The 12,130-nt window shown below is 46.0% G+C and overlaps 1 protein-coding gene across 2 annotated transcripts in view; it reads right to left on the bottom strand.

The window, feature by feature from the left end:
• The window catches only part of SLC22A15 (solute carrier family 22 member 15), a 40,482-nt gene extending 29,956 nt beyond the window's left edge, over positions 1-10,526 (bottom strand). For both annotated transcript variants that reach the window (XR_004417169.1, XM_033053274.1), the window contains exon 1: positions 10,237-10,526. Coding sequence is in view for 1 of the 2 variants with exons in the window: in XM_033053274.1 (XP_032909165.1) it covers positions 10,237-10,323 (87 nt within the window). In the remaining variant the exon portion in view is untranslated. The remainder of the gene's footprint in view (positions 1-10,236) is intronic.
• Between the last annotated feature and the right edge of the window lie 1,604 nt (positions 10,527-12,130).

Genomic DNA, 12,130 nt, shown 5'->3' with positions numbered 1-12,130 from the left:
CTGACTATAAGCCTCATCTCTGGGTGTTGGGAAACATTTCGTTCTTTGTCCATACACAAGCCGCACCTGATTATAAGTTGCTCTGTCGTTCGCAGCGAGGGCCCGCGTGCAACAAAGTTGCCAAATAGTAACAGATCGCAGGATCAGGGTTTGGCGCTGCCGCTCAGCAGGGTCGCTCAGGGCTGGCCGCCGCCGCCTCTAGGCTCGCTCACCCTGGCCCAGCGCTGCCCCGTGGTGGCAGGGGCACATGGATGCTGCTGGCACCAGCGGCGGCAGGAGGAGACGGGAGCCTGCTGGCACCCATGGCGGCGGTAGCAGGAGGGGAAGGAGCCCCCCCGCTCCTGCGGCGGTGGCGGCAGGAGGGGAAGGAGACCCCTGCTCCCACGGTGGCGGTGGCAGGAGAGGAAGGAGCCCCCCCGCTCCTGCGGCGGCAGGCAGGGACGGGAGCCCTCCGCCTCCCTCCAAGCCGCGGGGCCATCAGGAGGGAGCCCCCTGCCTCCCTCCCAAGCCGCGGGGATGGCAGCACGGAGCCCCTGCCTCCCCCAGGCTGCGGGAGAGGAGGGAAGGAGGGAGCTCCTCTGCCGCCCTCCCCCTCCTGCGCTGCCAGCAGGGATCCCGGTTCCACCCGCTGCGCAACAGACTAACCAATTTGTAACAATCGCGTAAACCCGGGTTTTACTGGTCAGTGCTCGGCTCAGTACCTCGGTTTGCACTTCTGGGGTTGGAAATGTCAGAAAATTATTCACATATTAGCTGCCCCTGAGTGTAAGCCGCATTTCTGGTGTGGGAGCAAAATTTTAGTCAAAATGGTGCGGCTTGTAATCGTGAAATTACTGTAAGTGCTGTAAGTTCCTATTCCAGTTCATTAATATAATGCAAAGCAGTCCAGGACTGGACCATCCCATTGTTATTATAGGGTAACATGAAAAAAAGTAAGCAACCACTAGCAAAAAAAAGCAAAAACTATGGGCTGACAAGTATGAGGCAGGGTTTTGTCTTCTGCTTCCACAAGCATGATTATTCTTTTGTTTTCATTTCATGTTTACCCCTCTTCCTCTCCATACTTTCCAGCCCGTGTTGTCCATAAATTTCTCTGAGTTGCAGGCAGTACTTTAAGAGGTCAAAGTCCTCATCTTTGCATGATGTTTTGGGACACTGCAAAGGAATGTTGGGTGAGCATCCTGATCTCAGAGAGGCAGTTCTGCTAAGACTATAAGAAAAGCATATTCTTGGCTAAAGCATTTAACTTGGTAATTTTACTGATTACAGTAATTTCACTATTACAAGCCGCACCTGATTATAAGCCGCAGCTCCAGGTATCAGCAACCTTTAGGTCTTTGTCCATACATAAGCCGCACCTGATTATAAGCCGCACTGTTGTTCGCAGTGAGGACCCGCGCACAACAAAGTTGTCAATTACTAACAGAATCGCAGGATCGCAGGGTTTACTGGCTCGGCTTGAGGCTGGGCGGGCTCGGCCTGCTCGGGGCTGCCGACGGGGCCAGGTGGCCCAGCTCGGCAGGGCCGCTCGGGGCCGGCCACCACTGCCGCCGCCGCTGGGCTCGCTTGCCCCAGCGCTGCCCCACGGCGGCAGGTGGACATGGAGCCCTCCGCCTGCTCCCGCGGCGGCAGCAGGCGGGCATGGAGCCCCTGCTTCTCTCCCGGGCCGCGGGGGTGGCAGGAGGGAGCCCCCCGCCTCCCCCCCTCCACACTGCCGGCACGGAGCCTGCCTCCACCTGCTGCGCAACAGAGTAACCAATTTGTAATAATCGCACAATCCCGGGTTTTACAGGCAGGTGCTGGGCTCGGCACCCCGGCTTCTACTTCCAGGTTTGGAAATTTCAGAAATTTTTTCATATATTAGCCACTCCTGAGTGTAAGCCGCATTTCCTGGGTGGGACCAAAATCTCAGATAAAATGGTACAGCTTATAATTGTGAAATTACTGTACTTAAAAAGCTTTTGTTAAGCATCCAGACTAAAAGACAATGGTGATATTTGTATAAGCTACTTTCATTTATTTATTCATTTTAAGGACCTCTCTGAGGGTAAGCAATTAGATCCACTTGTGTTTTGTTTTTCAAACTGAAAAATGTCTTCTGTCTACTACTATTTCAGAGTAACATGATGCTACAGAACTGGAAAAATACGTTTTTCCACTTTCATCATGGAACTTGCTAAACCACTGATTCTCAACTTACAGTCTACAGGCCTCAGAATTCCTTGAATTATTTCTTAAAAGTGCACAGAAAAATACAGTAATTTCACGACCATAAGGCGCACCGGACTATAAGGCGCACCGCCCCAGATTCGGCAAAATTTGCAACTTTGTAGATCATGTAAGGTGCACTGGACTATAAGGCGCACCTTTTTTTTGCAGCGAGGCCCCGCCCCCAGCTCACCCCATGCGGTTGCTGGCCGAGGCCCCACCTCAACCCGGCAGCCATTGGCCCCAGGGCCTGCCTCCACCCGGTAAGGGGCGGTACCGCTAGCCACCGGGCCCCCCTAGACCCGGCAGCCATGGGCCCCCGGGACTGCCTGGACCCAGGAGCGGGGGTGCCGCCGGCCCCCTAGCCCATCTTCATCCGGCAGCCGTGGGCTTGCGGGGCTGCCTGGACCCAGGGGCGGGGGTGCCGCAGGGCCCCTAGCCCACCTTCATCCGGCAGCTGTGGGCTCCTGGGACTGCTTCCACCCGGGAAGGGGGGTGCTGCGGCCCCCCAGCCCACATTCACGCGGCAGCCATGGCTCCCCGGAGCTGCCTGGACCCAGGAGCGGGGGTACCGCAGGCTCCCTAGCCCGCATTCACGCGGCAGCCATGGGCCCCCAGGACTGCCTGGACCCAGGAGCGGGGGTGCCGCGGGGCCCCTAGCCTGCATTCACCCGGCAGCCATGGGCTCCTGGGACTGCTTCCACCCGGGAAGGTGGGTGCCGCCGGCCCCCTAGCTCACATTCACCCGGCAGCCATGGGGCCCCGGGATTGCCTGGACCAGAGAGGGGTGGTGCCTCGGGCCCCCTGGCCCGCCTCCACCCAGCAGGGGCAGTGCCGCGGGCCTCCAGGCCCGCCCCCAGCCGGCTGCTGTGGCACTTCCGGCTCCCCCCACGGCTCTCAACTCACACTTCCAGTTTGGCAAATTTCGCCGCTTTGTACATCAGATAAGGCGCACCGGACTATAAGGCGCACTTCCGGGTTTGAGGGAAAATTTTAGTCAAAAGGGTGCACCTTATAGTCGTGAAATTACTGTAATTAAGACTCACAAAACTGTTTCACTACTCTTAAATGTACTGTAAAAGGCATAACCTCTTCAGGAGGAAGTCTGTCAGGGGTCTACAAACTCAAAGATATTAAAGAACTCTGGTATTTATATATTTTAAAGACACCAGTAACTAAACAAAACACTACAAATTTTTGTAAGTTACACATACAACTCTCTCCATCTTTCCTTATACTAGGATCTCAAAAACTTCATCGAGCCTTCCAAGGCAAATTCTTAATACCCTTTCACCCTGAGCCCACCACGACTAGGAAAATGACCAGATGAACACAAAGTTTAACCAGGGTAAACTGCAAACTTAGTCAGAGATCATAATGTAAACAGACAAGACCTAGAAAACAAACGTTATTGCCCCAGAGGGACTCCAGTCCCACTGGGCTAATGCTTGGAAAAAGCAAACAGGTTTTGCTTAATGCAAAAAATATACAAGAAGCACTGTCTTAAAGAAGCAGTTTTATATTAACTACTCCAGTTAAAATAACAAAGACACTTGAGAACACAAAACTTTATCTATGTCAGAAATAAAGAGCAACTATCTCATGCAAGTATTTACTGCCTAAAAAGCATGGGAAGTTAGAGACTGTGTGTACATAGGGGCAGGAAAGAAGGAAGGGGAGATAATGTGTCATAATACAAATATTTTTAACCCACGGTGTTTGCTACCCAACAGAATTATGCCTGTCTAACTCCCAGTCTGCTCTTCCAAGGGTGCTCAGAGGACAGATTGGCTAGATGGATTACAGTCTGCCAAGCTAAAAACAAATAGCAGAAGATGAGATTGCTTCAGCTCCCACTGAGTCCAAATACCACTCCACTGCAACAAATATTCTATGTAATAACTACTCTATTATTAACAATCTGAAAACATCTCCCCACATGTTTTACCCACAGCCCAAAGATAATAATCAATCACTATTGACAGCGCCTGCAGGCACCTTCCATTCCCTGTTGTTAAAAAGACTTTGCAAAAATCAAGGCATTCAGCCACAGGTCCAGTAGAGTCCCAGAGCAAATTCCTTCTGACAACTTCACTCTACACACCATGTAGCCACCTTTCTGTTCTTTAAAAAGCTGGGATTTAGTTTGCTTTTGGGGTTGCCTATTTATTTTTTTAACAGGCAGAATACTCTGCTACCTTTCCTCTGTTGGTAAGCCTTCAGAATGTCTGCTCTGTGCCTCTCCCAAAACACCTGCTCTCACTATGCCCATCATCAGCAGTTCCGTTAAGGTCTTTACAATAGCACATTGAACAGGCATCTTCTTGGACTGAACTGCACAGAAGCTGAAGGCAGCCTTGTAAGTTAAATTGCAGAATCTGAGTAGAGGTGTTTATACAGACAGACATACACAGAATGTATGGTTTAGTGTCAGAGTGAATGTTGTGATCATTAGAAGAGCAAGAACATCCAGCAACTATAAATGGCACTTAAGAACACTAAATATGAGCTCAGTTGCAAGTGCTTTGCAGTTCAGAAATAGCTAAAGAAGGGAAGGTCTTGAAGTTAAAGCTCACATTTCTTCTCTACCTCAAGCTTGCTCTGACCATACTCTTGCAGATAAATGTAAAGCAGGTAAATATAGGTGAATGATGCACTGGTTTGATTAAGATACAACATAACTTTAAAAGAAGATGAAGACATAGACAGCTATTCCTAACTTCTCTCCACTAGGGATTCTTTTTGAGAAAAACAAACAGAACCAAGTTAGCTTTTTAAAATTAATCAGTAAGGAAGTAATTTTTAGCATCCAGACTTCTGCACTATATCTGAGAGTTAAGGATCCCACTGCTAATAAGGCATGTCACAGCCTAGCATTGTTATTTCAGGTTTTCTGCAGAAAATACCACAGTGTCTGCAGCAGCTGCGTTCATGTTTTTAAGGTTATAAATATAATATCATTAAAGGTATGTGATTGTCCCTCTTAAGGAAGTTAGTTATGGAACTAAAAGAAGGATGAAGAGGCCAAGGATTGTTGGTTAGCACCACCGAAATCAAATGTCACACATGAACAACTACCTTTTTTTCTTGAAAGATTTCCCCCACCCAATTGAAGTAAATGGTAGGATTTGTCTTCACTTAGAAGTTCCATCAACTTTCAGATGGAAATATTCTTAACTAAATGAGTAGTAGCACATTTTTATGCATCAATAGTTTACATACTCATACCCACCTCATTTATTTGTCCTCCCAAACAGGAGTATGCTATACCAGAACAAGGATTTATGTTCAGTGACGCAAGCACTCTAAAAGCCGTCATCATATCTACATGGAAAGCAACACCATCCTTCAGCATAAGCATGTTCTGAGTAAGATACTATGCATAAAAAGATGTGGAAACAGAAAGATTTCCTCAAGAAAAACATTTGGGTCCTCACTTTTTATGCTTGTATTCATGTTATATTTGAAAAGTCTCCTCCATAGCTGCACATCTGACACACATTCTGCAACTGCTTTATTGAGAATCAGAGGCTTAAAGTTCATATTTCTCTCTCATACAGAAAAAAATCGCAAACATTGAGGTAACCAAACTCCAAAAAGATTACACAGAAATTCTGAAAATCCTTTTTACATCTGCCACCTTGCTCATTTACTGTACAGGCACTCGTATTTGAACTGTGTATAAGTTACAGTGCAAGTAACTTTGGGTAAACTACATTCCTGTCATCATGCTCCTGTAACAACTGCAGCACACTACACCAGAGTTGTAATGCAATTTGTGAAATATCCCTCTCCTCTCCTAATTTTAAATTGTTCATTACATTTCCAGTTTGTTTTGCCCTTCCTATTCACATAAAGTCCAAATAGTATACATCGTCAAGGACTGGGAATAAGTTGAGTATGATCAATTATGGCTGGTTCAAAGAAAAGTTTAAAAGATTCAAGCAAATATAAGTATTAAAAGAAAATTCACTGACAAAGTATCTCATAACTGTCATTGCAACTACACAGTGATGTCTCATGACATTAAAAGTAGTAAAGTATGTACAGGGCATAGATAAAAAATGTCAAGAAAAAGTTAAGCAAGGCTACATAGGGGATCACATCTGCATCCTGATTGAAGGCAGATATGATTTCTTCTGAATTATTTCTAGAGATCTAGAATGAGCCTGCGTTACTTAAGCTCACATGCCCCAGAATGTGCTTTCCCTCAAAACACTTGTGCAGATGGGATGACTAAAGACCATCTTTCTGCACTGGGATATTGTAATGACAAAAATAATATATGATATTGTTGTCAACAGTAAAGGGATGTTTGCAACACCACTCATTACAGCTGCACTGCATCACAAACAGTTTAAGGCAAAAGTATAACTCAAGCAACTTTATGTAACTCCCTTAACTGTTTTTACATCCTCCTTTCGGTTAGTAAAGAGCATCTAAGATGGATGGGAACAACCATCCTTGGTAGTTACCCATATTATCATGCAACGCACATTACTCAAGGCAAAACCCTTTTCGGCTGTGCAAACAAGAACGTCCTTTTTAAACTTTAACATGTTTTTTAAAGCCTTTCAGTAGAGATACAGTAAGAGCACATTTCCATTCCAGTTTGGGCTTGGGCAATCCTGTAGCTCCAAGCCACTGGCAGAGGCCAGACTCGTTCAAGCACATATGTTGAACCACAAAAGAAACTTCATTTTTAAGTATGTTTGTGTGCTCTCAAGCATCTGATAAAAGTGTGGGATTTTGTCTCATGTTGCTACACATACTAAACAAACACCAAAATACTATTCTTTAATAATACTTCAGTATAATTTCTTCAAAAGGTTGCAACAACCTTTCTAGTAATCAACAGGTATCAAGTACTTACTTTCAGCTTAAAATAAAATCCTAAGTATTTTAAAAGTTATCATTTCCCTTTGCTTCTTTCTCACTTTCTTAAAGATATACCAGAAATGCAAGATTTATCCAGTCTTAATTTCACATCACTAGTCAATCTTCACATTCTTCAGGTAAGTCTGATCTTTCTGTAATTCCAAGTCATTTGGAAAAAACATTTCTCTACATTAGCTGTTGTCAGTCCATTAGGAACCATTGCTACAGAATACGCCTAAAAATCTCCCAAATTCCTATTACCTTGGTAGTGACAAAGCCAGGCATGCCTTGATACAGTAACAGCTCAGAAGGTTAATGAATAACAGCAGCAGGCAGCAGAGGAATAACAGAAATCAGAGAAGGTGAAAGAAGGAGCCCACAAGACTTATACTTAATCTAGTTTTACACTGATAACGTAGAATAACATTTTTCTAAATACAAGCAACCTGGAGGTTTTTGCCAGAATGTCAGTACAAACTCATTCCACATATCAAGTATGGGTTCACTCAAGCCCACCTGAAAATTGACTCATGTGGAAAGTCTCACCCCAACAGACAGAAGTGTTTGGTAGAGCTTGACTCAAACAAGTTCTGTGAGCTAAACTATGTATGTAATTAGAATTCAGAGATCAGATACACTGGTGTATCACTAAGGCTACATGGTGGAAGTAGCTTACTTTAGAAATTTATACTCAAAAAAACCCCCACATTAAAATGAAGGAAAGTATTTACGAAGTATGAAACTCAAAGAGATTAATAACATGCAGAGATGAAAAGCATAAAAGCCTACAAGGAAAGCAAGTGCACCTGCTGGGAATCTTACCAGGAAGGGAAAGTACAGAGTCTAAGCTCTGAATATTGGCAACAAGGATGAAGGTACTTGACACAGCAGACAAATATTTTTCACATATTGGGTATTCTTACCTTTAAGAATGTAGAAATACTTTTTATACCAACAGGCCAACATAAAAATATAGGCCAGTTGAGGGAGCACATGGAAAGGGACAGGGAAACTAGCAATAAAATGAAATAATCATGGCATAGCCAGTGATACAGACTACCAGTTCTCATTCTGCTGCCATATGCTGCATGTAACCCACTACAGAAGCCACAGAATTACCCAGATCTACATCACACACACAAGATACATTACTTACCTTTGGGTCCACCCTCCAAAGGCTGATGATACACCCCACAAAGGATGAATGCCAGTCGTGAAACCTACCTTCAGTCTTGCTTTTCAGTCCTACACATTATGTAACTTGGCACCAATAAAGGAGCACAAAAGGCAATCAGCCATCCAATTAGGAACCAGTTGGAAAAGTCCACATCTACTCATGAACTGAAAGATAAGGTTCACATTTAGACTCCTTTGCCTGCATGATCTGAAGTAAAGAAAAGCTACCAGTCATAGGATGATATTAATCGGTAAAGTTCAATAATTAAAGATAACACGAGAAGAAAAAAAGTAGACCTGTGAACCTGCTATTGTTTCTTCTTTATTTATTCTGAATTAGTTCCAGGATTTGCAAAAATCCCTCTGTTTACTTCTCCCATGAGAAATGCAAGTCAGTCCATTAAAAACAAAACAAAAGAACACAAACATTACAGAACAGATGACCCATATTAAAAACTCCCGAAACACAGACCACTTGTCATAGTTTGCAGTTCATTCCAGAAAATGACCAGCACTGGAAGAAGAAGTAACTATTGCTTCCGTAATTCTTAATCTTCAGAGAACATATACATTTTCTAGCCAGCTGGCCAGCAGAACAAGCAATGTCTAATTTTAAAGAATTAATCAGCTACACCAGTATCAAAAAAAAAGGAGGAACAAAAAAAAAAAAAAAACCAGTGCAAAGAAATAGAAACCTACAAAGCTTTTGTTGCTTATCATAACTTTGCAACCAAGTGTAGAGCTCCCATCCAATGGGACTGGGCATCTGAATTTTCTTTGGTCATTTCATAAAGCTTCTTAATATTTCAACTGGTCTAGGGGAAGCAGGGGCTGCCAGGAGAAGACATCTTCAGTGTCACAGGTCATGACTGGAAGTTTTTAGTACAAAATATGGGTCAGCATAGGAGGGAGGACACTTAAGTTCCCCTCTTCCTTCCTGTAAATATTAAACTTCCACAGCGTAAGTAACCCAGCACTTGTCAGCCTAGCTAAATTCATGACAATGAAGTTTTTGATGTTAACATGGGGTAAACCAGACTTCTATCAGATTCAAACCATACTTCAGTCATACACCTGACTGTGACAGTACACGTATTAGTCATGAAGCAACATTGAAAGGTGACAAACGTGGCTGCAGAGCACATCACTTACAGTCTCTGAAACTCCCTCTCCAGAGAGAGTCTGTCTCTTCCAGAGCACTAGAAGGGTGTTCTCTTCTAGCACCCTACTGTTATTTTGGACTCCACTTTTATCACAAAATTTAAGAGAGTTACAGCTTTGTATCTCACAAACCTGATTACCCAAAATATAGGGCCTCATCCAAATACCTAATGGAGAGACACTGCCCTTGTATTCTAAGGGTTAAGTCAAGGCAAATTAAACCACCCTAAGCAACCATTGTCTTTCAGCTGGTTACATGAGAGCATCTACACACTGAGGTATCATGGTCACCTATCACTTTATTAGTGACAATCAAGCCACATGCAACCTAGAAATTCCCAGTCTAGCCCATTAAGTCTAGGTTGCACAGGATTCCCAGCACAGCCTCTTACAGAAGTCCACATCCTCCAGTCCAAGCCACAGAAACCTCAGTTTAACCTCAGCCAGCCCTTCACCGCACCAGCTCCTAGTGTGCTCCACCAGTGGTACAAGGTGTAACTGCTCAAGTAATACGGCACAGAGAGCTGCTTGCCCCACATTCATTCTGCAGAACTGGGCGCTGCCTTTGGGAGAGGTCACCTGTGTCCCAGGACCGCAGCACACTGCTACGAGACAGACCCAGAGGGGAAGACTTGTTAGTGCCACTAGCAGCCCCCAGCAGCCCTCTCACACCAGCCTTCGCACCGGGCAGCACTCACCGAAGGGACATGCACCCAACATTTTGGGAATGGCTGTCCACCGCACCCACAGCATTCCCCTCCCGACACTGCTTCCCCCTCGGGACAAAAGCGGGCAGGAAGGGCGGCCTCTCACCTGGAGGAGCACGGCCAGCAGGACGCACAGATACACCTGGTAAGGGCCCATCTGCCCCACCACCGGGAATACCTCCTCCACCTCCATCCCATTCCCCGCACGCCGCGCAGCTCCTACGAGTGGCCGCCGAGCAGCGCATCCCCAGGGCGGGGGTGCGGAGCGGCGGCCGGGCCCTCGCGGAGAAGGAGAAGAAGTAGAAGGGCGGGACGCGTGATGTGACGCAGGCTCCGAGAAGAGCAACTAGAACGCCGCCGCCTCCTTCCTTCCCTGGCGGCCGCCGGGGAAGCGGAAACGGGTGCCGCCTCAGCGCAGGCGCACGGCCCAGATTCCGTGATTTGAGATGGGTGCAGTGCGGGATGATGGGCTGTGTGAGAGCGCTGTCAGGGAGACAGCGCCGAGGTGCTTCGGGCTGGGTCACTTACACTGAGCGGGCTCTAAGGAGCTGGGTGCGAGGTGCAGGGGCGATGTGCCTCCTGAGGTCACACCTGGGGAAGGGGAAAGGGCACAGAGGTGTTGCTTCTGGACCCTTGGTTAGAGCAGGGCAGCACGCTGACCCTGCCGGCTGGGCGAGAAGGCTGTACTGGGTCCATGCTGGCGAAGTGTTCTGGGTTTTATGGCACTTTCCACCCAGCAGCTGGGGTCCACTCGCCCATTTTCATCCAGCAAAGCACAGTGGAGTCACAGTGTGCGCTCAGCGGGTTTGCACCCTGCTGAGTAGGGCTAGCTCTATGCCTGAGAAACTGTACCGATTGTAGTGCACACTGCCAAAGTTCTGTCAGCTCACAGCGGACTCCAAAATGCTGACACACCTCAGCTGTGGAATATTGTGTAATGATACTTCATAGCCTACCTGCTGATAGTTGGGGAAAAAAAAAAAAAGTCGAATCTGACATAAGGCTATTGTGTAGGTGCCACTAGAGGTCAGTTCTGGAACCACACAAATCTTGCTGTTCTTGATTTAATGCCTGGTGAGGACATGCCTCTCTCTATTACACCAGTCTCCACAAAACTGTAATTGTAGTGCATTTTATGAAAATAATTTTGAGAGCCTTCATTTTGAACATGGACTAGAAGTTCTCACTTAGAAGTGATGGGACTGGTTTGGGAAGGAGCATGAACTCCAATGCATAGAGAAGGGAAGGGAGATAAATACAAGTAAAATAGTCATCCTGCTAAATGGCAATGAGCTTTTCATGGTTCATTTTCATTACACTTTTACAAGAAAGCTCCAGGAACATGAAACAACTTAGATTGTTGAGACTTCTTTTATCTAGTGGTACCAAGAAGCACCAGGAACATCTTTATGCTTTTAGCTTTTATTGTATGAACAATAGAAAGGAAGAGAGTTGTCGTAAGCTGTGACCTTTAGGACCATGCCAGGAGCTTGGGAAATAATACCATTTCTGTGCTGAAAAAATCTTGGCAAATCGGCAATCATCAAAGCAATTTACTCTTAAAATGAAATTCACCCTAAGCACTTCTTTTCGTATTTGAGGCTTAGTACAGATTGATTAAAGGCAAAACAGCAAAGGATTTCTGAAATGTCAGGACCTTTCTGCTGTGCACCCAATTGCACTTGTCTCATTTTATTGCTCAGCTAAGATGTGGAGGACATGTCCTTGTGTTTGGGATCTCTGCACTTGTCTCCTCTTCATCTCTCTCACTCTTGCCAGTTCAGCCACACTCTGTGGCAACCACAGCTTTATTCCAGCTTGTCCAGCAACAGGGAGCTTTACCATCAACACCCAGCTGCTCCTCAACTCTTGAGCAAAGGTGAACAGAACCTAGGGAAGGAGGTGGTACATGGCTCCCTGTCAGGATTGTACTGCTTCCTGAATTGCTGTGTGCACCCTGCATCTGTGTCTCACTTGGGACCTCCAGCACTCTTGCCTGA

The sequence above is a fragment of the Catharus ustulatus genome, chromosome 2 (assembly GCF_009819885.2).
Source record: "Catharus ustulatus isolate bCatUst1 chromosome 2, bCatUst1.pri.v2, whole genome shotgun sequence".
Taxonomy (NCBI): domain Eukaryota; kingdom Metazoa; phylum Chordata; class Aves; order Passeriformes; family Turdidae; genus Catharus; species Catharus ustulatus.
The sequence above is the reverse complement of the archived record's forward strand: the minus strand, read 5'-3'. Positions and strand labels throughout refer to the sequence as shown.